This window comes from Miniopterus schreibersii, assembly GCF_964146895.1.
Source record: "Miniopterus schreibersii genome assembly, chromosome: 4".
In the NCBI taxonomy this organism is placed as follows: domain Eukaryota; kingdom Metazoa; phylum Chordata; class Mammalia; order Chiroptera; family Miniopteridae; genus Miniopterus; species Miniopterus schreibersii.
The window spans coordinates 66285687-66310292 of NC_138105.1; the positions used below are offsets into that span (position 1 = coordinate 66285687).

A 24606-nucleotide genomic window follows, 5' to 3' on the forward strand; every position below is an offset into this window, starting at 1 on the left:
AGTACTTCCTCTGTTTTGGTGAAAGATTCCAACATCTAGGGGTTCCCTCTGAGGCTTTGTCCCTTGAAAAAAGAGCAAAGCCAGTTCCTGACACCACTTACCATCCCAATTTCTCTGTGGCCCAGCTGGCTCAGGGCTGGGGCTGCCCTCAAGGGACACTATTCCCCCTGGGGTTGGACCAGAGGCTGATACCCAAAGAACAAATGGAACAAGTACAATGGGTTCGGTTTGCTTTTTGTTTCCCTGTTTTGTTTTTTTTTTTTAAACCTAAGTAAGCAGGTTCTGAGACAACAACATGGGCAGCATCACCCTTCCCCAGAGACCAGAGAGCCTGAGGCTGTGACAGGTGGAAGAGGAAGTGAATGTTCCGCTGCGTGCACGTTGTCGGAGGCTCGGTGGGAGAGGGAGGGGAGGAGCTGGTCTGTCCTGGGTGGGAAGGGCGGTGGACAGGCTTTGGACAGGTCACCAGCAGAATCACACAGCGGTACGCGTGGGCGTGCTGGGCTGGTTCAGACGCAGCGTTTTACACAACCAGCCAGCAAAATCCACTTCTTCCACCTCGGACCGTTTGATGAAGCCATGGTTCTGAAAGGGAAGAAGAGGCACTGTGAACAGCCTGGTGTCTGCAGGGAGGAGGAAGGCATCAGGCTTCTGCTCAGACCTGGGAGGCCATCCAGGACAAAACCCCAAAAACTGAGAAAGAAAAATTCTCCTAGTACCAGAGGACACACTCAGGACAGGGAGCAGGGAGGTACCACACCCAAAGCCACAAAGATGTGGGACAGGGTGTCAGGGGAGGGTGAGGCTGCTCTGAGCTCCCTAGAGCCCAGGTCTCCGCCCCAGTACTGCTGACACGGGGGCCAGGTCAGTCCCTGTGGGGGCTGTCCTGGGTACTGTGGAATGGTGAGCCAGCATGTCTGGCCACCCCCCCCAACAATGCCAGGAGCACCCTTAGTTGTGACGATCCTAGGTGTCTACAGACATGGCCTAGTGTCCCCTGCAGGCAGAGTTGCCCCAGATGAAACCATTTAATCTGGAACAGAACTGCCTGTGAGGATAGCAAGTTCCCTACAAGTCCCATCCAGTATGGTAGCCACCGGCCACAAGAGGCTCCTGGGCCCTTTAAATGTGGCTTGTGAGGCTGAAGAACAGATTTGTGCATTCCATTTCGTTTTAAGTAATTTAGATAGCCACCCATGGCTGGCGGTTCCAGCAGGAACAGCAGAGCACTAGAGCTTCCTGGTTCTGGGCTGGGTGGGGTGAACAAATGCTTTTCTGACCAGGGTGTGCCTGGCGAGGGCAGCCCAGGGCAGGAGGGCGGGGCCTCGGAGTCCATGGAGGGGTCTAGTCTCCCCATGTGACATCAAGGCCCCGACTGCTGCCTCCTATGCAAGCTGGGGGCAGGCAAGACCACCCTCATATTCCTGAAGGTTGGTGCAGCCTTGGGTGAAACACCAAAGAAGGAAACAGAACTCCAGTGGTCTAGGACAATAGGAGGAGTGGGTGCAAAGTTAGCCCCAAAGAGCAGATGGTTTTACTCAGGCAGAGAGAGACCTGGAAGGTTTTCCTGCACAGTGTGAATGGGAGAGCTGGGGAGGGGGGAGCACTATAGGGGATTTCAACATAAATGCATATCTCTTATGTTTGTATCTTTTACAATGAACATGTGTCTCTTATATTATGCATTTCTTTAGCACATGTTACTGGAAAACCTATGTCAGACACAATAAGAAGTTCCTAGAAAGAATTAGGCAAATGCAAACCCCTTCTGACACATTGATCCAGGCTAGTCTTCCTATTTTGACCACAGGAAAAGAAAGGTGACTACAACCGGGACACAGCCTATTGCCACAACTAACAGTGGAGTGAGATTAGACAAGGTGCCAGGAGGGAGCTCCTCAGAGGTGGCACTGAAGGTAAGACTCACACAGACAGGGAGCAGCGAGCCTTGAGAGGAACAGGATGTATCCCTGGGGATAAGAACAGTTCTATGCAAAGGGGAAGGTGAGTTTCAGTGGCCAACTTAGTTTTCAAGGACACTGAATGGTGTGGGACATTAAAGGAAGGCATCAACCCCATGGCCTCCCTGACCTGCAGGGTGCTTGACAAGCCCAAGATGCGAGCAGCCCAGAAGGCTTACAGCCGATTATTCTGCAGAAACAACCCCAAACACATATGGCTGGGGCTTATGCTCCCCAAGGAACTGAGAGGGCAGAGATTGCTCTGGATCATTCCTGCTTATGGACCAGGAGACCCACAGGGTCTCCAGCTGAGCATGCACTCCATGACAAGAATTGGCTCAAGACGGCCTGGTCAGGGTATCTCTCTCCTGAGGAGGAAGAAGGGCCCCTGGGTGGCAGCCTGTACCCCCGGTGATCCCAGAATCCGTGGTATCACTCACCATGAGCATCTTCAGATCTGCTCGCTCGGCTGGGTTCTTAATTAGGCTGGGGGTTCCATGAGGTAGGGCAATAAGACAGAGCATGGGGAGACAAGACAGAGCAGTTAGTTGGTGGCAGTGGGGACTTGCCTGGTACCCATGGGTAAGGACTCCAGCACTGCCCTGTGGTTTAAGGACAGAACACCTTGGGGAGGGAAGGGCAAAGGTGAGACCATGACAGGAGGGAAAGGGAGAGAAGATGGGAAACCCCCAGCTGCTGCTTAGTCAGAGCCCAGCAGCAACTGCAGCTCCATTTCCAGCAAAACCACCAAGCTCGGGAGTATGATTGTCAAAATGGAACTTTTTCCTTTAGAAAAGCAGAACTGCTTAAATGCAGCTGTTCAAAGCAGCTTGGGGTCGAATGGTAGTTCTTCAAACAGAGAAAATCTTGCATGGAGATAAAAATGTTCACACAGACAATGGATAACTGGATTTGTGTGACACAGCGTTGGCTGGAAGCAATGCAAAAGGCCAGTGGCACCTTCACCACCAGAGCAGTTTTGCTGCTGTGAGTCATGCAGTCTCCAGGTGGCAGCGGGGTGGCCATGTCCGCTCATCCTGCCATGCAGGACAGCCCTAAAGGTAAGTGGGGAGGCCCTGGCCTCTCCTTCCTGGTCTCCAGCTCATTGGCTCCAGGCCCTTCTTCAGAGGGAACAGCTGACCACCTCTCAGAATCTGGTTAGGAAGGCTTATTTAGAGGCTGGTGGGCTGTAGGGCTCGAGAGATTGGGGGGAGCCTGCTGGCAGAAAGCAAGGTAGGAATAGCTTTATTTCCAAAGTGCCTGTAACCCTGGTTCATTCCAGGTTTTGGGGATGAGCTGGGGATGGCAGCTGGACACCGTGACTTAGCAGCCTTGGAAAGGGAATCTGGGTTCTCAGGTGACCACAGGTATCCCACCGGATGCTGCTGTCCACCCGGCATTCCTGAGTGGTAGACTCAACAGAGGGCCTGGGCTGGGGCCAGAAAGAAAGGACATATCTAGGTTGATGGCTGGGAGTGTAGGTGGCCCATTCCAGGAGGAAGGCGGGGCTTCTGAGGGCCTGGCACTCAGTCCCGCCCATTCAAGACTGCACTGGAGGCTGTGGCACTTACCATTTACTCACAAACTCCTGGAAGTCCTGGGTGAAGACGCCACTGGGCAGCTTAGGAGGAGGCTGTGGGAGAGAACAGACAGATGGGAGTCAGATGCTCACGGATGGTTCTGGAATTAGGGAGAAGATGCTTCCCAGCCTTGCCTATGTGAGGATGGCATGGCACTTGGGACCCTCAGGACACACCTCTCCTGGCCCAGTCCCTTCACCCTGCTAGAGGCAGAGGGGACACCTATTCCCTCTCCTGTCCAGCAGCTTCTCGGCAGGCCCTGCCACCAGCTCTGCCAACCAGGGTTTTCTTTGGAAAGTTCTCATTTGGGGATCACACTGATTCTACAGGGAAGGAGAGCAGGGCTCACCATCGTTTTATGGACAAGGATGGTATCACACTGTCTGAACCACCCATCTCTGTGGGTGTCTTCAGTGAACTGAAGGTCTGGACCACAAGGGGCAGCTAGTTCCAGGGTTTAGGCCTGAAAGCTGGGGGAGCCTGAGGAGCATGGCCTGACACACACATCCCAGGGTGGGGATGGTCATGTGCAGGATCAGACCTGTCACAGAGGTGGTGGGCAGAGACTATCCTGGTGAAACTCACAAGGCCTCCAATTCAGCTCCTTCCACCTCCCCAGTCATGGGACCCAACCTTCCAGCTCAGGAAGGGAGGTGCTCGCTGGGTAGCACTGTCAGGTATAGGCAGAGCTGTGTCACCAGTCACTCCACCCTGTTTTGTCACCACCAACTGCTCACCTTGACACTCAGTCCTAGGCCAAGCCCCACACCACAGGCAGCCCAGCCACCATTTCTCTGCCCTGACTCCAAAGGGCCATCGAAAATACATGTCAGCTCAGAGGCCCAGGGAAGGTGACCGGGCCTTGCCGAGAAGGAGGCTTCAGGTCAGGTCCTGTTCCACCCTTCCTAGCTACTTCCATACTTAGGCCTTGGTTTACCGTACTTAGGTCAGTACAATGGGAATAGTCACACCATCCTTTCAGGTGCTCTGTGCCTCCTTCCCAGCATATGTCTTCCTTCCCGTGGACTCTTCCCAAGGAAGTGGGACTATTTATGACTCCATGCACACTGACTCCAAGATGCTCAGAGAAAGATGCTGGGTGTTAGAGCTCTGGAAGCGGCCCAGCTCCTTGGCCCAAACACTTGGCTACTGGCCTTGGAGGGAGGGGGCTGTGGTAGGAATTCTGGGTTCATCTTAATAAACACACAAAAATGTCCCTTGGGGAGGGGTGGATTTCTGTAGTACGGCTGGAAGTAAGACCACGTATTTTTACACCTGATAACCTCCTACTGAAAAGAATGGTCTCCGTCTCCCCTCTCCCCACCCCCTGGCCTCCTCCCCAACAAAATCCATAGTATATGTGTCAAATTCTCTTCTTTTTGCTAATGTATTCCTACAGCAGTAACTTAACTCGCTAGTGTAAAGATGTGCCAAAGGGCCTTTAGGTACCCACCTCATTCACAATATAGTCCAGGAGTTCAAAGATAGCCATAGCTGGTCGACTGTCCACCCCATGACCTGCCCAGGGGAGAAACAAAAACGGGGGTGAAGTGGGCAAGTGGCTGATGAGTTTCTGGTGGGCATTAAGGTCTGAGCGTGCTGAGTAAGCCAGGCACTCTTCTCCCTACACTGGCCTGAACCCGGGGAGGCTCCCCTGGCCTGGCTACTAAGTTCACTTCCTAGGAAAGTAATTTCACTTCGAATGAATTATAAAAAAACAAAATAAAACACCCAAATGAATAGGAGCACTTTTTGAGAAGTTACACATTTGGCATGGTGCTGCATTCCAGGTGGTGCCAACGTCACAACCCCTAGCTTAGTGGCACACAGGTACAGTGTGGGGGGGTGGTGGTTTGCTGACTGCAAGCAAGGACAGCAGCGTGACCTTGCATGGAACTTCGGTGGAGATAGCAGTAGGCTGGCTAGAGGTGGCTGACCCCTGTCCTGGAACTAGCTGGCCAGGTCTGGGTTTGGCAGTTGGACTTTTGCCTTCGGTTCCATTCTGAAACGGGCACGAGGACTGGGGCAGGGGCTGGAGAGGTGCTGGTGGGCCAAGGTGGCCTGGCCTGACCCACTGTTCCTCCCAGCTGGGAAGGGCTGAAGGGGAACACAGGGAGGCCATCTGGGAGTTGGACTAGGAGGCTCGGGGGCAAGGCCAAGGACATGGATGGGGTAAAGATTACAAGGTTCTGCCCTCAGAGGAAATCAAGACACCCCAGCAGTCTGAATGCGGCCCCAGGACAGGAGAAAGTCTGGACTTGAAAACACTGAAAATCACCATCTGACAGCCCAATTGTCCATCAGTGGAGAACCGATACACAAAATATGGTCCATCCATACAGGGAAATCTCATTCGGCCATAAAAAGGAGTGAGGCACTGATGCTAGTACAACATGGATGAACCTTGAACATATGATGCTAAGTGAGAGAAGGCAGACACAAAGGCAACACAGTGTGCAATTCCATTTATGTGAAATGTCCAGAACAGGCAAATTCACAGACAGGAAATGGATTCGTGGGTGCCAAGGCTGGGGCTGGGGTTTCCTTTTGGGGTAATAGAATGTTCTGGAATTAGATAGAAGTGATGGTTGGACAACCTTGTGAGGATACCAAAATCCACTGAATTATATGAGAAGAGGTAATCATATGGCACTTGAATTCTATCTCAATAAAACTGTTAATAAACCAACTGACCACAGTCTACTATATCTTCCCCTGGACTCTCATTTAACTCAACTCCCTTCCTATCAAGCACTGTTATGCCACCTCAGGTGTGACCCTTCCCTTCGCCACCCCTCAAAGCGGTAGAAGCATCTTCCTGAACCTCTCAGCTTTCCACCTCATGTGGCCATTCTTAGTACCAAGAATTGTCTGGGAACCCAGTGCCTCCCAGCCTCCTGTCCCCTCCCATGCTGTGTTGCCTTGTCTCCAACTAACTGCCCTGTCTTATCTCCCCATGCTCTGTCTTGTGTCCAACAAACCACCCAAGGAAATTCTGAGTCAAGTTCCTTTCAATTTTGGGTCTCCCTGGAAGGCCTGGCCCAAACACAGCAGAACACTCAGGGCAACGGCTAGGCAGTGGGCATAAGGGCTTTCACTGGGCAAGCCTTTTGGCTTTTCTGTATGCTTGGACATTTTCGTGATAAAATGTTGGAAAATCCAACCCAACCAGTGGCTTGGCTGAGGGGTTGGTTTCTAGATCCCACCAGCTGGTGACAACAGGTGCAGCTGTCCCGGATGGGACAGGTCGGGGGTGCTGCTTCCAGCACGTCCCTAGAAGCCTCGGGACCATCTGAGGACTGCTGACCACAGTTAGTACAACCCAGAGGACAGGTGGTGCCAAGAAGGGCCAGAGGGGAGGCAGCTGCTATCCCCCAGCATGGCATTCCCCACGTTGGTCATTGCTTATCCAAACCAGAAGTGCCAGACTCAGGCCATACCACTGATGGGGCGTCCGGGGGGTCTTGGCCGAGGTGAGATGCTGTGAGGCTCTCCTTCTGCCCCATCGACCATGGGCCGGCCAAATATAGCTTCCAGCTCCTTGGCATCTGGTGGGGGGATGGGGTACCTTCCGATGGACAGCTCCACCAGGGACAGGCCCATGCTCCAGATGTCCGACTGCACAGAGTAGTGAGTGCCTTGCAATCGCTCTGGCTGTCGGGTGAGACAGAGAGGAAAGAAAGGCCCAGAGGGAGACAGATGAACACTGGAACCTGGGGGCGGCACACCGGATCAGGGGCAGCATCTGAGTGTTTCTCCATTGTTCCCTCACAGCCCCATCCTGACCCCTGCCACCCTTGTGGAGACCAAAGTAATTCTGTCTCCTCCCTCCACCCACCTTGGGAGAGAGAAGCTTCCAGCCAGGGCTGACAGCAGGTTGTTTTTTTTAAAATCCTCACTTGAGGATATTCTTTTCATTGCTTTTCAGAGAGAGTGGAAGGGAGAACAAGAGAGAGAAACATCGATGTGAGACACATCAACGGGCTGCCTCCCCTAAGCACCCCGACTGGGGATCGAGCCTGTAATGGAGGTAGGTGCCGTTGGTCAGAATCCAATGGGACCTTTGGTCGGCAGGCTGACACTCTAACCACAGAGCCAAACCGGCTAGGGCTGCAGCTCTTTAAAAACCCAAATTCTTGGCACTTTTGGAAAAGGATGATCAGCCCAAGAAGGACAGAGGAATGCCTCCTTTTTCACAGTAATCCCAAGACTAATTTCTCAGAATCTGCTTCAACTATCACCTGGATGTTTCCTAAAATATCTGAGGGCTAGTTTCTTGGCTCAGAAATTAACTGACTACTCTTCTTGACTGGATTTTTATTACCAGTGGGAAGGAACCAGGCAGGCATTCCCAGAGACAAACCTGAGCGAGAACATGGTGGAAATTAGAATTTTGGAGAGGAAAAATCCAGAAAAGTACAAAGAAAGTATATTACGAGGACATGCAGGCTTTTGGAAAGCTTCTGGAAAATGGGGAAGAGCGATGGGAGAGGGGGCAGGGTATGGCACATGATGTTAAAACACCTCTCAAAGGACTTACAGACATGTAGGATCGAGTTCCCACGAAGGAGTTGGCCATGGAGTCGATGAGCTGCCCGCTCACCCCAAAATCGCACAGCTTGATCTCCCCTCTGGAGTTGACGAGGATGTTAGATGGTTTCACATCTGAGAGCAGAGCCAGCGGGTGAGGCATGGCTCAAGCCCACCCACTGGCCCGTGGCCCAGGTGGGGCTCCTATGAGTCTTACCTCGGTGCATGATCTGGTGCTTTTCCCGGAGATACGCCAGGCCCCGTAGAACCTGCGAGGGAGCCACAGGGTAGGAGGTCAGCTGAGTCATCCATGTGGGGGGAGTCTCCCCTGGAGAGGCCTGCGGGCCAGACCTCAGTGGCTACAGCATGTGGGACCAGCTCAGGGAACCCGTTTTCAGGTGGGGACAAGGAAGAGGAGAGGCAAAGTGAATGGCGGTGACACCCCGCACTGATGCCTACCTCACTGATTCTCACATGACTGACCACCCATCTACCCATGAGGCAGACAGTGCCATCCCCAGTCTCAGAGGAGGGGCTGAGGCCCACGAAAGCTGAGACAAGGCCCAAGTCACTGTTAGGGCTGTGAGTGTCCGCCTGGCCACCCTGCCTCAGAACAGAAGTTGTACCCACCCAATAGGTGTCATCTGTTGAATGCTTTGGTGCCAGGGCTCTGCTAAGGACCACCCACCCCCACACTGATGGGGTGAAGGATATGGTGGCTCTGTCACCAAGTCAGAGAGGAAACATTTGACACTGTGTGCCTGGAACCACATCACCAGGGTCCCATGCAACCTGGCACCAATATGGGGTAGGAAAGCATTACCCCTATTTTATGGGCAAAGGGATGCTCCTGCTCAGTACCCAGCCAGCGAAGACTGGTGTTGGCACTCTCCTTTGCAGGGGCTATAGTGACACACACCACTGGCCACATGGAGAGGGCAGGAGTAAGAATAAAGCAGCCGAGCATGGGGCTAGGAGCATGTGCACGCACCCAGTGCTGTGATGGCCAGTGGGAGTGGCACCTGCACACTCACCGCAATGCTGACCTTCCCCAGGATTTCTTCTGGAATTCTCTTGGCTTCTTTCAACACCTGGTCCAGAGAGCCACCGTCCTGAGGGCAGCACAGGAGAGAGAAAGCAAGCGCTCTGAGTAGGTGTGCAATATTTCCCTGGTTCCCGGAGAGCTGATGACTGATTTTCTCCATGGGAAACAGAGGCCAGATGACAGCTAAAGGCAACCCTTGGCCTCAGGATGGCACATCTAGTGCAGAAGGGAAAAGAATACCTGTGCACTTCCCGGGACTCAGCCTTCCTGAGATTGCCACAACAGCGGCAGGCCCAACCACCAGGCTTGCAATTGGAGCCACCTCAAGGGTGCACAAGCTAGACCTGTCCACTTCTGGGCGTGGGTTCTTGTCACAGCCACAGGCAGGACAGGGACTGAGAGCAAAGGCGATACTAAGTGCCCAGTGCAGGAGAAAGGCAGCTAAGCTAATTGACCTCTCCCCTGCCACCCTTCCTTCCCCCTCCCCCCGCCTAGTTAGGAAGGGACCTGTTGTTCCAGGGGCACAGAGGACACCTGGGGATGACAGCTCTGCCCCTTCCCTTAGGTCTTGTCCTGTGCTCCCTGCCTGTTGTGCATGGGATTGTCCTGCAAAGGACCTGACACAGGTCATCCCAGTTGATCCCCCCCACCCCACCCTGGGCGTGGCCCCAAATCTACCTGACAATGAGGAAATGACAGAAATCAAGTGTCTTGTGCAAGGTTGCCTGGTAATAAATCTGGAAACCAAAACTCAGGGTGTTATTGGCTCTGGCTGGGTGCCTCTTCAGAGGTGGGGCTCTGAGGATACGCCTGGCAGGCCCCCTAGGACTTTATGTGACATGGCCAAGTTCCAACCACAGGCCAGAGCCTGCCTTAGTCTCCTCTGAACTCCAGAGAGGAAAAAGGAAATGAGGCTCAGGGGTTAAGTGGGGCTAGAATTTGAACTGGTGGCAGGGTGGCCCCAGAACCTGCATTTCCTCTCCTATGCTGCTCTAAGAGTCCCACAGGTGTCACTTCCTTAGGACACCTTCTGCTTCACCTGGGGGCAGGGAGAAACCTCTGATGTGCCTAGGTCTCCCCTCTCTGGCACCCCAGCTGTGCTCATGGTGGAGAGTTTTAGAAAACCCAATATACTTTGAAGCTTCAAGAATGTGTGTGACTCTGTCAACAAGTAAGGGACCCAAACTTGTAGAGGGTGGGTGTGGCTGAGGAGGAAGCCAGGAAGGTGAGCCTGGTCTGACCAGGGTGCCCGGCCCGCCCCGCTCTACCTGCAGGGCGAGATGGAAATTCCTTCTATTCTTCTCATTTCTTGTTTTATCAATCAACCTTAAAAGAATTAAAAAAATTTTTTTAAACTGTAATCCCTGTTCCCTAACACAGGTCCTTTCATTCTGAACTTTCATAGAGTTGTGATGATCACTGAATAAGAACATTCAGGGAGGACATCTTCAGAGAGGCTACGGTGAGCCAGGCACCATGCTGGGGCCTCAGGAGTTAACTCAATACACCGCAGTGAAGGACACTACTCTCTTACATGGTCTTCCCCTCCGCACTGGGAACACTGGGCCCAGGCCGTTCTCTGTGGGGGCTATCCTGGGCACTGTGGGAGTATTGAGCATTCCTGACCTCCACTAGCATCTCCCTAGTTGTGACAATGTCCTCAGACATTGCCCCGTGTCCCCTGGGTGAGATCCCCTGGTCTACAGCTAAAAGGATAAGTCATTCGTTCAAGTCACATGCACAGGATGTGGTGTAGGAGATGTCACAACTAGGTCTTTTCGACCCCAAATCTGTCTGTATGCATGACCATACAGTTTCATTTTGTGTGTATATGTTCTAAATGTTCTTAAAACCTTACTTTTATTAAGCAAATAGTACAAGAACACATATTTTTATAAATATTTAAATGTGGCCCTGGCCAGTGTTGCTCGGTGGTTGCAGCATTGGCCTGTGGACCAAAGGGTCGTGGGTTTGATTCTCAGTCAAGGGCATGTACCAGTCAGGGCACATGCAGGAGGCAACCAGTCGATGTGTCTCTCTCACACTGATATTTCTCTCTCTCTCTCTCTCTTTCCCCTAGACCCTTCCTTCCTCCCTTCCATTCTCTCTGAAAAGTAATGGAAAAAATATCCTCAGGTGAAGATTAACAAAAATATATATATTTTGAATGTATGTAAGACTCTGATCCACCAGTGATTGCACTTGCTTCCCCAAAAGTGTGACTTATAGTCTTCCAGATTCTTCTGCACATTTGCATACACATCCATATGCACAAGGAACTATAGTTTTAAAAATATGTATACATGGGTTCACATCACGCATCTTTTCTTCCTTGGGAATTTCTGATTTGGTTCACACAGGCTGACTTTTTTTCTCACTGCAGAGTGGCCCCATAGCATTCCTTCTCTGCCCCTTACTGATGGTGTGTCTGATTTTTTATTATTACAGAATGAGGGGGTGCATTCCTTAGTGTTTGACTAGTCTCTGAGTGGTCAGTAAGCAGCTCCCCAGCTACTCCGCCCTGAGATATCCACTGTCCCCAGGGTCCATGCCTGAATTTCCCCCATAACAGACTTAGGCCACTCAGAAACTGCGAGCCCCGCTGTCCCCAATCCCCAAAGGCCAACACACTCTGGCCAGGTGAGGTATAACCTTCTGTGCTGAATCTGGGCTTTATTATCAGTTAGGAGTCTCTTCTCAAAAGCTGCAGCTGGAACCTCCCTGAGGGGAAATAAGAGCCAATTCCCACACTACCCTGCGTGAAGATGAAACCTCGCCCTCTATCAGGAAACAGTTCCACAATGTGGGATACTGACTAGGTGGGATGTCACAAAGATGAAAAAAGAGAAATGAAGACCCTGGCTGGATAGGAGGTTAGAGTGTTGTCTTGACATGCCAAGGTTGCAGATTCAATCTCCAGTCAGGGCACATAAAAGAAGCAACCAATGAATGCATAAATAAGTGGAACAACAAGTTAATGTTTCTCTCTCTCTCTCTCTCTCAAATCAATAAATTTAAAAAAAGAGAGAAATGAAGGTGACAGAGAAATATGGAGAAATGGCCCCAGTGACAATGGTGATATTTACTCAACGTCCTGTGTGACCTGGGCCAGGGGAAAGGCACTACCACTGTCCTTGGCTTGACAGGCAAGAAGGGGTGAAAATCTCATCCAGAGTCATGTGCTGAGAGGTGGGCAGTGGGGCTGAGGCCTGACCCCAGGGTGCCATCTACACAGCCATGTGGGACGCCCCACAATATGGTACATGGATACATGAGGCAGAAATGTCCCACAAACCGGAAAAACCTACATATATGCAGATGGATTCTGGAGGAGTTCATTCAACATAAAAATTCTGTAAAGGGCCCTGGCTGGTATGGCTCAGTTGGTTAGAGCATCTTTCTGTGCCCTGACCGGTTCCATTCCCGGTGAGGGCACATACACAGGTTGCAGGTTCAATCCCCAGTTGGGGCATGTGCTTGAGGCAACCCATCAATGTTTCTCTCTCACATCGATGTTTTTTTCACCTTTCCTTTCTCTCCCTCTAGGCCTTCCTCACCAAGTCCCCCCTCCTTTTTTTTTTTTTTTTTTTAATGTTTTTATTGATTTTATTTTTATGAGAGGGTGAGAGAGAAACGTCGATCAGCCGCCTCCTGCACACACCCCTACTAGGGACTGAGCCCACAACTTGGGCTTGTGCCCTGACCGGGAATCAAACCAGCAACCTTTCGATGCATAGGTGATGCTCAATCAATTGAGCCACACAGGCCAGGGCACAAAGTCTCCCTCTTTAAGGCTCACCTCAAACTTGAAAATCAGTGGCCTCCAAGATTTGTGGAATATAACTCCTATAAGGAGAAAGTGGGGGAGCGCAGACCTCACCTTAGCATGTCTTTTAATTTGGGCGTTATATATTTGTTCTACTGTCCTCGTATGCTCATTATAAAATCAAACAAAAAAATCTAACTAGAAACTTTTAAAAGATGAGCCCAATAAATAAACAGAATGGCTAGCACTCGCCCCCTATCTCCTGGTGGCTTAGACTGTGTGCTGCTGGGGTTCAGATGCCTAGTGCTGGAAACCAAGAACAAATGTGGGATTGCAGTGGCACCAGGCTGTGCTGCTCCCTCTTTTCTGCAAGGGAAAGAGGTGCCTTCAAATTCTTATGATATTCAGGGAGAACAGGTAGGGGTGGCCAAGAGCACTGGAGAGGGAGAAGAGGAGGAGGGGGATGGGGAGGAGCTATAGTACAGAGGCTCCCCTCAGATCACAAAGTGACTTTAGTCCTTTCCCCTCCTTGATTCTTGCCTACACAGTGACTCTGCCCTGCAGGCAGGCAGATATGATCTCCCAGGTGAGGAACAGGACTCCTCCAGGGTGCTGCCTGGTGGGGACCTTGATGCTAGGCAGGGGGGCAGGGAGCACCTTCTGGGAGGCACTCCCTCTGAGCTGTTACCCCACGAAGGCTGCTCACAATGCATTCCTTGCAGGTACTTGCTCAAATTCGTTTCCTGCCTCCGTTACAAAACTGTCAGGGGACAGCACATTTGCAAGGCGTAACTGAAGTTGTCAAACCATGTGCCTAAAGCCACGTTGCATCCTGGTTCTGCAAGGGCCCCGCCAGGTCTGAGCCAACAGGCCTGAGCCCATTCAGCCCGGTAGCAGGCAGTCTGATACCTACTCAACGGGGTTCAGCAGAGGGTCTGAGGCATTTCCTCTGAGGGCCTTCAGCTCTGACCACTTCTGCTTTCGTTACACCCAATGCTACCCACTTCTGAACTTCAAGACTAGAGTTTTTTAACAGGGGGTAGAGCTCATTCCACCATGGTGGTTTTAAAAAAAGATGGGTGCCTGTGCTCTACCCAGAGCTTCTAATTACAAAGATCTGAGCTAGGTGCAGACCCAGGTCTATCTTTAAAATAGCTCCCAAACCGCCATACTCTCTTTAGAAGGCACTTAGGAGACATTGATCAAATTTTCAATCTCATATACCCTTGGGCCCCACAATTCCACTGGACTTTACCCCTCAGGGATGCTTGCTTCCGTGCAAGAATATTCAAGGCAGCATCATTCAAAATGGGGCAGAGATCAGAAACAACCTCAGTATCCACCAACAAGAATTTAATAAATTACCTTACAGGTAATGTGGGTGCCAGAACACCAGACAGTGGGGAAAAGAGCCAGCTCTATATGCTGACAGGAAATAATGTCCATCTTGTACCCAGTGAAAGCAAAGTTGGGAGGAGGGCATCCAGCATTTAAAAATGAAGGAACTTATATACATATGCTTGCATGGCATTGACTATCTCCAGGAGGATTGCCTTGGAAAGAGGGGACATAGACAGGGGACCTCCTTTTCACCAGCCACCCTCTCATTCTACATGAACCCTTTGTCCTGTCATGTCTTCCTGGTCACAAGCCCAGGTGGCTCTGGGGACACTGGCTGTGCCCCTGGTTCCAGGGTGCCCCCCCCCCCATGCTCACCATGTGCTCCATGCAGATGCTGATCTCCCCATCGCTGTAGAAGGCCCCGTAGAAGCCCACAATGTATGGGGAATTACACTCATGCAGCACCTGTAGCTCGCGGATGATCTGGTTCCGGATGGCCGGCTTGATCTCCAGGTGAATCAGCTGCAAGGGAATGGGAAGCGGGTTCAGAAGCAGGCTGCTGAGGGAAGCCAGGAGGGGGGCTTTAGCCCTCTGCCCTTGAGGTGCTCATGACAGCATTCAAGATCAGTCAGCTATACACTCCTAGATCTCTATCTACCCAGGAGAACTGAAAACACACATCCACGCACACACTTTTACATGTGTTCACAACAGTGTGATTCACAATTGCTAATACATGGAAGCAACCCAAGTGTCCATCCAGACACCAAAATATTCAGCCATGAAAAGAAGTGAAGCCCTGACTCACTACAACATGGAAGAACCTTGAGGACACGATGCTCAGTGAGAGAAGCCAGACACAAAGGCCACACAGCATGTGAGTCCATTTATGTGAAATGTCCAGAACAGGCAAATCCAGAGAAAGGAAGTGGATTGGTGGTTGCCAGGGGCTGGGACTTCTTTTGGGGGTGATGGAATGTTCTAAAAGCAGTGGTGGCAATAGATGCACAATGCTGTGAATATACTAAAAAACACTGAATTATATACTCTAAAAAGGTAAACTGCTTAGTAAGTGAATTGCATCTCAAATAAAGTTGTTAAAAAACTCATCAGCAGAGCAAACATTTTTCAGTTGGTTACAGGGGAAGCTCTGTTAAGAGGAGCTTTCTTCCCACCAAATTATATGAAGTGCCAGCCTTTCGTAGGACCCAGGCCAGGGAATGGCCTGGTAGGGAATTACTTTACCATTGCTCAGCCCCTCATTCAGGGGTGGGTTTCTTTGGAGCCCTTCCCACCTCCACGTAGAGACAAAACAGAGAGAGCCTCTGGTCGCCTCCTGAGGATCCTAGCTGCCCTTCCACTTGAGTTCAAGACAGCAGCCAGGATTGTCACCAAATTCATTACATTTCAAAAGGTGAGAAACCAAAGGATTGCCCGGAGACATGCAGAAAAGACAGCAGGCAGAATGCCAAGAGCAATGTCCGAGCACAAACCCTAAGCAAGCCAAGGTCTACTGCCCAGTGACAGAGTGAAGGTTGTGGGTCCAGGTCTTGGCTATTTAGAATCCTAGATGCTCTGGCCATTGTGATAAGTTAAGCATCTGAAAATGATTGCCATCAACTCAGACATTTACATAAAAGTTGGTTACAACAGGGGTCAGCGATGAGGAGAAAGATGGCAAGATGACCCCACTCAGAGACATGCCACCAGGAGTGAAGAGAAGCAGGTGAAACAACCCCAGTATGGTGGAGGTGCCCTAATGGAGGAATCATGGAGAGGTGATCTGGAGCTCAGGTGACACTGGGGCCAGCGTTCCAGGAAGAGGGACAAAGAATTGCCTGTTTGAGGACACCAAGGCACAAAGGGGTGTGTACCAAGTTCGGGGGTGGGGGGTGTCACAGGGTATGTGTGGGAGTGCCACCTGCTCACATGCTCATGCCAATGACCCTTGCGACCTTGAGAACTCTGACAGGTGCTAGCAGCATGGTGCCTAGTGGCCCCCACCACACCTGGGCAGTGTGCTTCCTTGACTGGGACCCTCCAGCTCTCAGGGCCCCTCAGGCATTTGGTTCTTCACCCAACCCAGCCTGCAGAGCCCAGCCTTGGCTATGCTCCCTGGGACACTGCACACCCCCACAGCCACCTCCAGAACAGCAATCACACCAGAACTTCAGTGTGCTCTCTCCTTCGGTGGGACTACATTCGTGAGGAGATGCCCAACATGCACACACATATGTGCTTTGAAGAGGTGAGATGCCGGGTCTAAAAATGAAGCTCTGATGTTTGCATGGAAGATGAGAAGCTGATGGATGGGCAGTGCAGGGTGATGCGAGACCCAGGCTGTCCAACAGAAATATACCATAAGCCAGATATGTAATTTAAAAATCCATTAGCTGCCATATTAATAAAGTAAAAAGCAGGTGAAATGAACTTTTCATGTCTTCTGTTTAACTCATCGTATCAAAAAACTGACGTGATCAACGTAAAAATATTAATGAGTTTTTTTTTCCATACAGAGCCCTTGAAATCTGGTGTGCGTTTTACACATGTAGCAAGCCTTGATTCAAACTGACGCATTTTAAGGGCTCAGTAGCTGTATCTGACCCAGGGTGGCTCTCGACCAAGAACTTGAAAGGGGCCATAGATGAATGAATAGCAGGGGAGTGAGGGTCCACCAGGATTTAGAGAAGAGGAAGGGGTGGACAAAACTGGGCAGAACTGGACAGGATCCCAGAGGTCCTAGAAGCCTGGAGTGGGGTGAATGTGAAACACGGCCCCAGGAAGAGGTGTTCAGGAAAGATGTGGTAAAGAGGGAACATAGGGGACACTGCTAGGTGATCGGTTTTAACGGGTCTTATATCTGGGGCCTGTAAAGTGAAACTTCTGGATTGAACAGGAGCCAGCACTGAGGGTGTGCAAAGAGCAGGAACAGAAAGACAGGGGCATGTTTCTGAGCACATGTGCTCACAATTCATCTTGGTGACAACCCTGGGGGACACACACAATTCGCCCTGATGAAAAACCTGGTGGGGGCAGGTTAACTGCCCTCATTGCACTGATGAGCAAGTTCAGGTTTCATTCCCAAGGACACACAGCTAGTGAGCAGTCAGGTCATGAACTGCCAGAAACCATGCTCTTTCACAGCACCATTCTGGGGCCGATTGAGCCCCAACTGCTGATTAATTCAGAATGGTGCTGGGAATTCAAACTAAACACCAAGCCTGCCTAGGAGTTTAAGGCAGTTCCTACTGCAGGATAGGGGATCTGAGCTAGGAATGGGGGTGGAGGGTACAAACTAGGGAAAGAGGGATGTGGATTCTGGAGGCAAAACCCCAACAACTTCCACAGGGTCAGGGTCAGCCATTAAAGGTCAAATCCAATTCAGATTAAGACCCAACCTAGCCTCAGTTTTCTCACCTGTAACATGAAGAGGTCATTCCATTTAAATGAGAACATGTGTCAAGGTTTTAGAACTGGCTTCGACACAGGGCAATCACTTGAAAGAAGGCAGCTAGTATTACTATGTGGCCTTGTGTGGGTCACATGACCTTCATTGTAGAAGCAAGTGCACATTCCTTTGCTCTAAGTCGAGGGGGATCAAGGGAGCCCTGCCTGCGTAACAAACATGCTAAACTCTTCGAAGATCTCCCGTGGCCCAAATATGCAGAGATTTTGTTCCTAGGACCCTCAGAAGAGTGCAGGAGTTAGAGAGACATGCTAAGTCAAGAAAACATTTATGAACAAGCCTGACTATAGAAATTGAGAGACTGGTTTCCTTGGGCCTTACTGAACTGGTCTTGCTGCTTCCCCAGCCTGTCCTACTGGTTAGGATGATCCTCTGCCAATCACAGGAACTGGAGGGATGCTGGCTCACAGAGCAGGAGTCATATGGGCGTCCAGGAGCTCCACCCACCCGTCACCCTCACACCTGAGGGCAGGCTGCCTTTGGAGATCTGATAAGCCTAACACTGGGAATGTGTGGAATTCATACCCCGCTTCCCAGGAAGTTCGGAATTCCAACCAGGATAGTGGAGGAAGGAGTGAGGCCACTGTTTCTTAAAAACTACTCTGTCTTGTCAATTTTCCCATCTGTGCCCTCAGCTGAATAAAGGCAACAGGCCTCCCTGCAAGTGGACTGGCATTCTGGATGGATGAAAAGGAGCCCCTGCCCCCCACAGTCCGGTCCAGGGCTCCTGGGCCATACGCAGATACAGCCCCAGACCACACAACGCCCCGGTGGACAGCCTTCTTGTTCAGTGTATTTGCCAAATGCCTGCAGGTGCCTTTGCTGTTCTGACACTCTGCTGGGAGGAGGATGTTAAGGTCTACAGAGAACAAAATCTGAGGTCCTGCCCTCATTTATTGGACCTCAGGGAAAAAAACAAACCCAAAAACCCAACTTTTTATTTTGAAAGAATTAAAGCAGCAGAGGGAAGTTGCAAAAACAGCAGAGTCCCACGTACGCTTCCCCCAGCAGCGAAATCTTCTATGACGGACCTTACCAGGAAACTGACACTGGGGCAGCACCACCACTAATTTGACAACAGAACTTATCTGTCTCCATTTTAAACTCATAAGTCTTACTTCACAGGCTTTCATAAAGCTGTAGACGAACTCCCAGATTCACGTTTATATAAGGCTTGTTAGGAACTCCTGGAAGATTCCTTAGCTGGCCTGAGGGAACCCCTCTGGTATGATACAAACTCTGACCAGCGCTGGTGTCAAGTCATCATCACCTGCTCCCCACCGCCATCTGAGCCTCACACCTGCCTTTTATTCCTGGAGCTTCGGGCAATGGCACACCAGAGATTTCTGGGGCTGCTCTGGTTTTGAAAAGGCTGCTTGCGCTAAGGGTACAGAAATAGGTTTCAGGAGGGAGGGCAGTGCTCTAGAGGCAGGAGAAATAGCTACAGAGTGAAAACCTAATGGAAACCAAGCACATCATTCCCAGGAAAGGTGGGACCTGCACTGATCCACCAGGCACGGGGTGGTCAGGTTTCTGAGAATACAATTTGGAAATCACAGGACGGTGGGCTTCCAGAAATGGGTGGCTTTCGGTGTCTGAAAGAACATGATTGTATAAATGAAACAATTTGTGAACACGAAGTCCCCGCAGTTACAGATGGTCACATCCTCCTCTTTTCCACATCCTGTATCTCCCAGGGGTTATTCCCACGTTTGGTGGGAGGCTGCATTGTGGCACAGGAGCCCAGATGAGGGAGGCTCGGGACTTTTCAGAGCCAAGGTCTGTACTAAAGGGTCGAGTGATGGTTGATTTAATGTGTCCACAGTATCCAGCTGTCTGGTCAAACACCAGTCTAGATGTTACTGTGAAGGTATTTTTTAGATGTGATTTAACATGAAAATCATTTAACTTTGAGAAAAGTAGACAACTCTCCCATAAGTGGGTGGCCTCATCCAATCAGTTGAAGGCCCTGAGAGAAAAAGAAAAGACTGAGGTCTTCCCCAAGAAGAGAGAATTTTGCCTCTAGACGCCCTTCGGAATTAAGCTGCAACATCAACTTCCCCAGGTCTCCAGCATGCTGGCCTGCCCTATAAATTTGACTTGCCATGATCGTGTAAGTAGATTTCTTAAAAATACTTCTACCTCTAGCCCCAACCCCATACCCTAGTGGTTCCACTTCTCTGGAGAACTCGGGCCAATATAGGTGGTCTAGTTACCCCATTGCCCAAGGACTATCGCAGAACAGGCTCTGTCTTGGGTATGCAGTGCTTTCTCCTGGTTGTGAAGTCAGGGTGATGCCAGCTCTAAGAGGACTTGAATTTCCTCCTCTCTTCCCTAATACTCCACTCAGCTTTCTGGGAATCTGAATTTAAGCCGGTCCTGAAGGCAGAAGTCAGTAATGGAAGGGAAGAGCTGCTTGAGGCAAGCCAGCACTGCTGCATTTTAACTAGAAGCCAAGCTCTCTTTCAGGAAAGAGAACCCTTTGCGGATGGGAGGGCTTCTGAGCCCAGGGGCCAGTCAGAAGGCAGAGGCCGGCACCTTTCAAACTGCTCTCCCATTTCCAGGGGGACCTGCCCCCAACACATGCTTCCTCCAGAGCATGGGGACAGAATGCCTGCCTTGCCACTGGCCACCTCTCACCTTTCTTGCCATTATGAGGCCTGAAGGTCTGTGCTGGACCTTGGTGACCACCCCGCCGTTCCCGGCTCCCAGCTCTGAGATCCTTTCGAAGTCATCATCCTTGAGCTCCCCAACCTTGGCCTTCTGGGTGAGGAAGGCTTCTAGACGCTTCTTCTGCTGCTCGTCAAGCTCTAGCTCCTCTAGCTTCTTCTGGAGATCCACCAAGTTTGCTCTGCAGAGACCCCAAGGGCAACGGTTAGTGAAGAGTGTGCAAGCTGCCAAAATGACTCAACTTGAGCTGAGGGTACCATGTGGCCACTGAGCACCAGGTCCTGGATTTGCGACCAGGAGGATGCAGAGATGAATCACACTTGATTCTTGGGCATGAGGGGCCAATGATCTAGCAGAAGAGAAAAACAACCTGCATACACACAGCTGACCAGAAGAAAAGGCTGGCTCCCCCAGCACTGAGACCACTGACTCTGTCTCTGCTCACATAGGTTAGGAGACCTCAGGACCTGGAAGGCCAGCTCTGGTTCAATGGCCCTGGTACCAGATTCAGGAGTCCTCCTTTCTGACACAAGGGCTCCCGACCACTCTGAAAGGAGACATGGAACTGGGGAGACAAAACTGGGCAACAGGCGAGTGAAGTCCCAGGCCAGGATGCCTGTCTTCATGGGGATGAAAGAGCAAACTCATTTTTAGTGGCCTCAGAGGAAAGAGCAAGAGCCAATGGGCAGAAGACAGAAGTTGTAATTTATATGAGTTACACATGGGCTCTGGAGGGGAGAATTAGAGGAGCCTGATTTAAATAGTGCAGACAATCCCAGGGCATTCCACTCAGCCAGCACACTCTTATTATACCCTGAGCACTACTGTAAACATTAGGCATTCATACGCATACACATTCCTGGGCCCAGTTATTTAAAAAACCCATGTACATTGCACTTTATTGGGTGATTCAAGGAATTTTGAAAGAAAATTTTGACAATTAGCTATTTTCACAAATGCCCCGGGTTTGAACCAAATCCTGGAGTTAAAAGCAGCTCCCTATAACAGGCAGGTAGACTTTAGCACAATGCACATAAGAACTAACCCAGTGCTGTCCAAAAGATAGAATGTAAGCAATGTGTGCAACTTAAAATTTATAAGCACATTAAAAATATATATATATATCAAGTAAAATTAATTTTAATACATTTGACCTAACCCATCAAAATATAATTTTCAATGTGCAATAAATATAAACAAATTGATGAATATTTATTTTACTTTTTTTCATATTAAGTTTTTGAAATCTGGGAGGCATGTTATACTTACAGCTCCCCTGAATTTAGATAAGTCACATTTCAAATAGCTACTGTGCCAGAGAGTGAGTGTAGCTCTGAGAAAAGTCTCTACAGGAGAATGGTCATCTGGGACAGTCCTCAGCCACCAGTTCCTGAGGTGTTTAAGCCAAGGTTGACTACCCACCCAGGGAAGATTTCATAGAGGGGATTTGAGGAGGGGATTGAAGGGAGAGCCTGGATGTTCTCGCAGGAACTTTCCAATCCCTAAGTGGCTATGATTCACCTACTACTCAAAGAGGTTCGAGCAAAGGGGCACATAGGCCAGGAACAAGATGACCTGCCACTGGGTGATGTCACCTGAGCTGGTACTGCACAGAGGTGGCTGGAAGGCAGGTGTTCCAAGTACCAGAGCTTTATAAATACCATCACATTATCTTGTTTAATTCTCACGATCCTCCTGGGAGACCCATGCATAAGGGAACAGGCCCAGAGGGGTTAAGTAACTAGCCCAAGGGTCACAAAACTAGCAAGTGGCAGTGTCTGGAATCAAACCTGTATCCCTCCTGATTGCACAGTCTGTGCTCATGATCCCTGCTCACCACAGTATCCCCAAGAGCCAGGACCAGGGGCCTAGCAGGTGTTCACTGAATGCCTGGTGAACCAAGACCTCGATGAAGAAGGAATGAGGACTCTGATGGATGGAAGAGGGAAAGCAAATGAATGAATGAATGTGACACAGTTCTTTCACTGGAGGGCTGAGGCAACTTTTGAGGCCAGACTCTGGAAGGTCTCCAACACTGCCCTATGACATCTAAAATGCATTCTGGAGTCAGCTGATTAATCCATTTTAAATTTAATGGCAACTCAACTGTGGTTATAAAAAACCCTGGAATCCCAATGGCTGGCTTCCTCTACGGGGGGAATTCTTGAAGGGATGGAAATCAGACACCACATAAAAGAAAGAGAAAAGAATGTGAAGAAAAAGCTGTCTTGTAAGAAGAGCTGTGGATTTTTTCATATAAGGAACACATCCCCACATTGAGCTATGTGCTTGGAGACAGAGAAAGATGTCAACTCACACACATATACATCAAGACTCACCTCCTAACCCTTATCCTCACCCCACTCCTCAAGGGGGTTGCAGAGGCCAAGCCCCCTAAGAGGTACCAAATATGCCATTCGCCCATCACACCTGGTTCTCATGGGGTTACACCACAAGCACAGCAAAGGGACCCTAGCCAGGAGACTCTGGGACTGTCCTGCTCTGCTCCACCATGCAGAACAGGAGCGCGGAGGCCATAGGCACTTCTGGGGCCAAGCAGTCATCCCGGCATGACCTCACAAGCAAGTTTTCCCTCACAAAATGAGATTCTGCCGTCATGTAACCCCACCACCCAGGGATGCTGCTTTTAATCCCCTTCCCCACAAATCCCCCTGTCTCCCTCAATTGCTTTAAACCCTCAAACCTCTTGTATTTTTTCAGCCCCTCAAGCCTAATCCATTCAATTCAGAATCTGTTTATCTGCTGTCAGGGGTCCCAGCAAGCCCCCACTTCTTTCCTCTATGTCTTTTATTTCCCCCCACAGCCTGCCTTTCCAAATCCCCCTCATTTCCTGCTTCCCCAGCCTCCTCTGGACCTCCTCACCATTCTCCCCAGCTTTAGGGGCTTCACCCCCACCCTCAACTAGCAGGATTTTTCCAGGTCTCCTTTCCCCCAAATTCCCTCAGTGAGCCAACCCCCCCTCACCCCTCAGAGATCCCTCCCCCATCCTCATCTGTCAGGCAACTCTTTGCCTTTTCCCGGTCTTATCTGGAATTCCTCACCCCATCCTCACTCCCAAGGCTCTCATTCACCCTGTTCTGGGTAAGCAAGGACCCCCTCCCTCCACCTCACTATTCAGGGACTTCCCCCCCCATTTCACTACTAGGGACACCTGACCCATCCTCTCCCCTCAGGAACCCTCCCCCCAACCATCACCCTGGATTCACTACTCAGGGACTCCCCCTGACTCCAATTTCCCTATTCAGTGGCCCCACACCCCATCGTTTTCCTGTAGGGACCTCATTTCACCCCGATTCACTCACTACTCGGGGGCTCCTCTCACCAAAATTTCACTATTTAGGGCCCCACACCTCACTTCCCCACAGGAACCTCCCCTCACTCCGACCTCACTACCAGGACCCCCTCCGCACCGACTTCACCTCTCAGGGGCTCCACCCCTCCCACCCCATCCTCTCCTCTCAGGGACCCTCCCCCCCAACCTCGCCACCAAAGGGGATCCCCTCTCGCTGCCCTCACTACTCAGGGACCTCCCCACCCATCCTCTCGTCTCAGGGACCCTGCCCTGACCTCACCGCGCAGGGTCTCCCCCACATTTCACCCCTCCCCTCACGGATCCCACTCCTCCGGATCTCCCTATTCAGGGACCCCCGCCCACCCACCCGCCCTCATCCCCGCCTGGCCCACTCACTCAGAGGCGCCCTCGCTGGTGGGGGACGGGCCCTCGGCGATGGCGGGGTTGATGGTGAGCGCCGGCAGCACCGGCTTCCTCCGGGCCAGCATCGGGGCTCCGCGGGCCGGCGGCGGCGGCGCCTCTAGCCGGGGCCCATAGGGGGCGGGCCGGGAGCGGGCGGCGCAGACACGATCCGGAGCGGAGGCCGCGGCCTAGGCCGGCACCGGGGCGGCGAGGGAGGGAGGAGCTGCGGACCCGGGCAGAGGGGCGCCCAGGGGCGCCGGGGATGAGGCAGAGGAGCCGCCGCCGCCGAGGCCGGACCGAGGCTGACGCTGCAGCCGAAGCCCTGGAGGCAGAAGGCGGGGAGGGGGAGCGACGAGATCGCGGGCCAGCCTCTCGCGAGAGCCAGCACCCGAGCCGCGCAGGGCCCCGCCCCGTCCCTCGCTGGGGCGTCGGTGCACCAGCCGGAGGCCGCCTCCCGGAAGGGAAAAGGGGCGGAGACCTACCGAGGCGGTGCCCCGAGGGTGCGTACGCGCTCGCCTCCCACCGCGCGTGT

At 51.4% G+C, this 24606-nt stretch overlaps 1 protein-coding gene across 1 annotated transcript; it reads right to left on the reverse strand.

Annotated features, from left to right (window-relative positions):
- Positions 1-222: 222 nt before the first annotated feature.
- On the reverse strand, positions 223-24606 carry MAP2K2 (mitogen-activated protein kinase kinase 2). The gene is made up of 11 exons (XM_081136822.1): positions 24069-24606; positions 20330-20540; positions 14599-14745; positions 9106-9183; positions 8289-8340; positions 8082-8206; positions 6982-7195; positions 4995-5059; positions 3533-3594; positions 2402-2447; positions 223-585 (listed from the first exon to the last, which is right to left on the reverse strand). Exons 1-11 carry the CDS (start codon positions 24158-24160, stop codon positions 475-477), a joined length of 1203 nt encoding a protein of 400 aa, XP_080992948.1. The 5' UTR covers positions 24161-24606; the 3' UTR covers positions 223-474.

Bases quoted from the DNA above. Each gene is read 5' to 3' on its own strand.
- MAP2K2 (XM_081136822.1), bottom strand. From the start codon at position 24,160: ATGCTGGCCCGGAGGAAGCCGGTGCTGCCGGCGCTCACCATCAACCCC. The intron at 14,746-20,329 runs GTGAGAGGTGGC...ATTCCCTTGCAG, and splicing joins GCCTCATAATGGCAAGAAAG to CTGATTCACCTGGAGATCAA. The intron at 5,060-6,981 runs GTATGGCCTGAG...TCCCCTGGGCAG, and splicing joins CCCCGGACGCCCCATCAGTG to GTCATGGGGTGGACAGTCGA.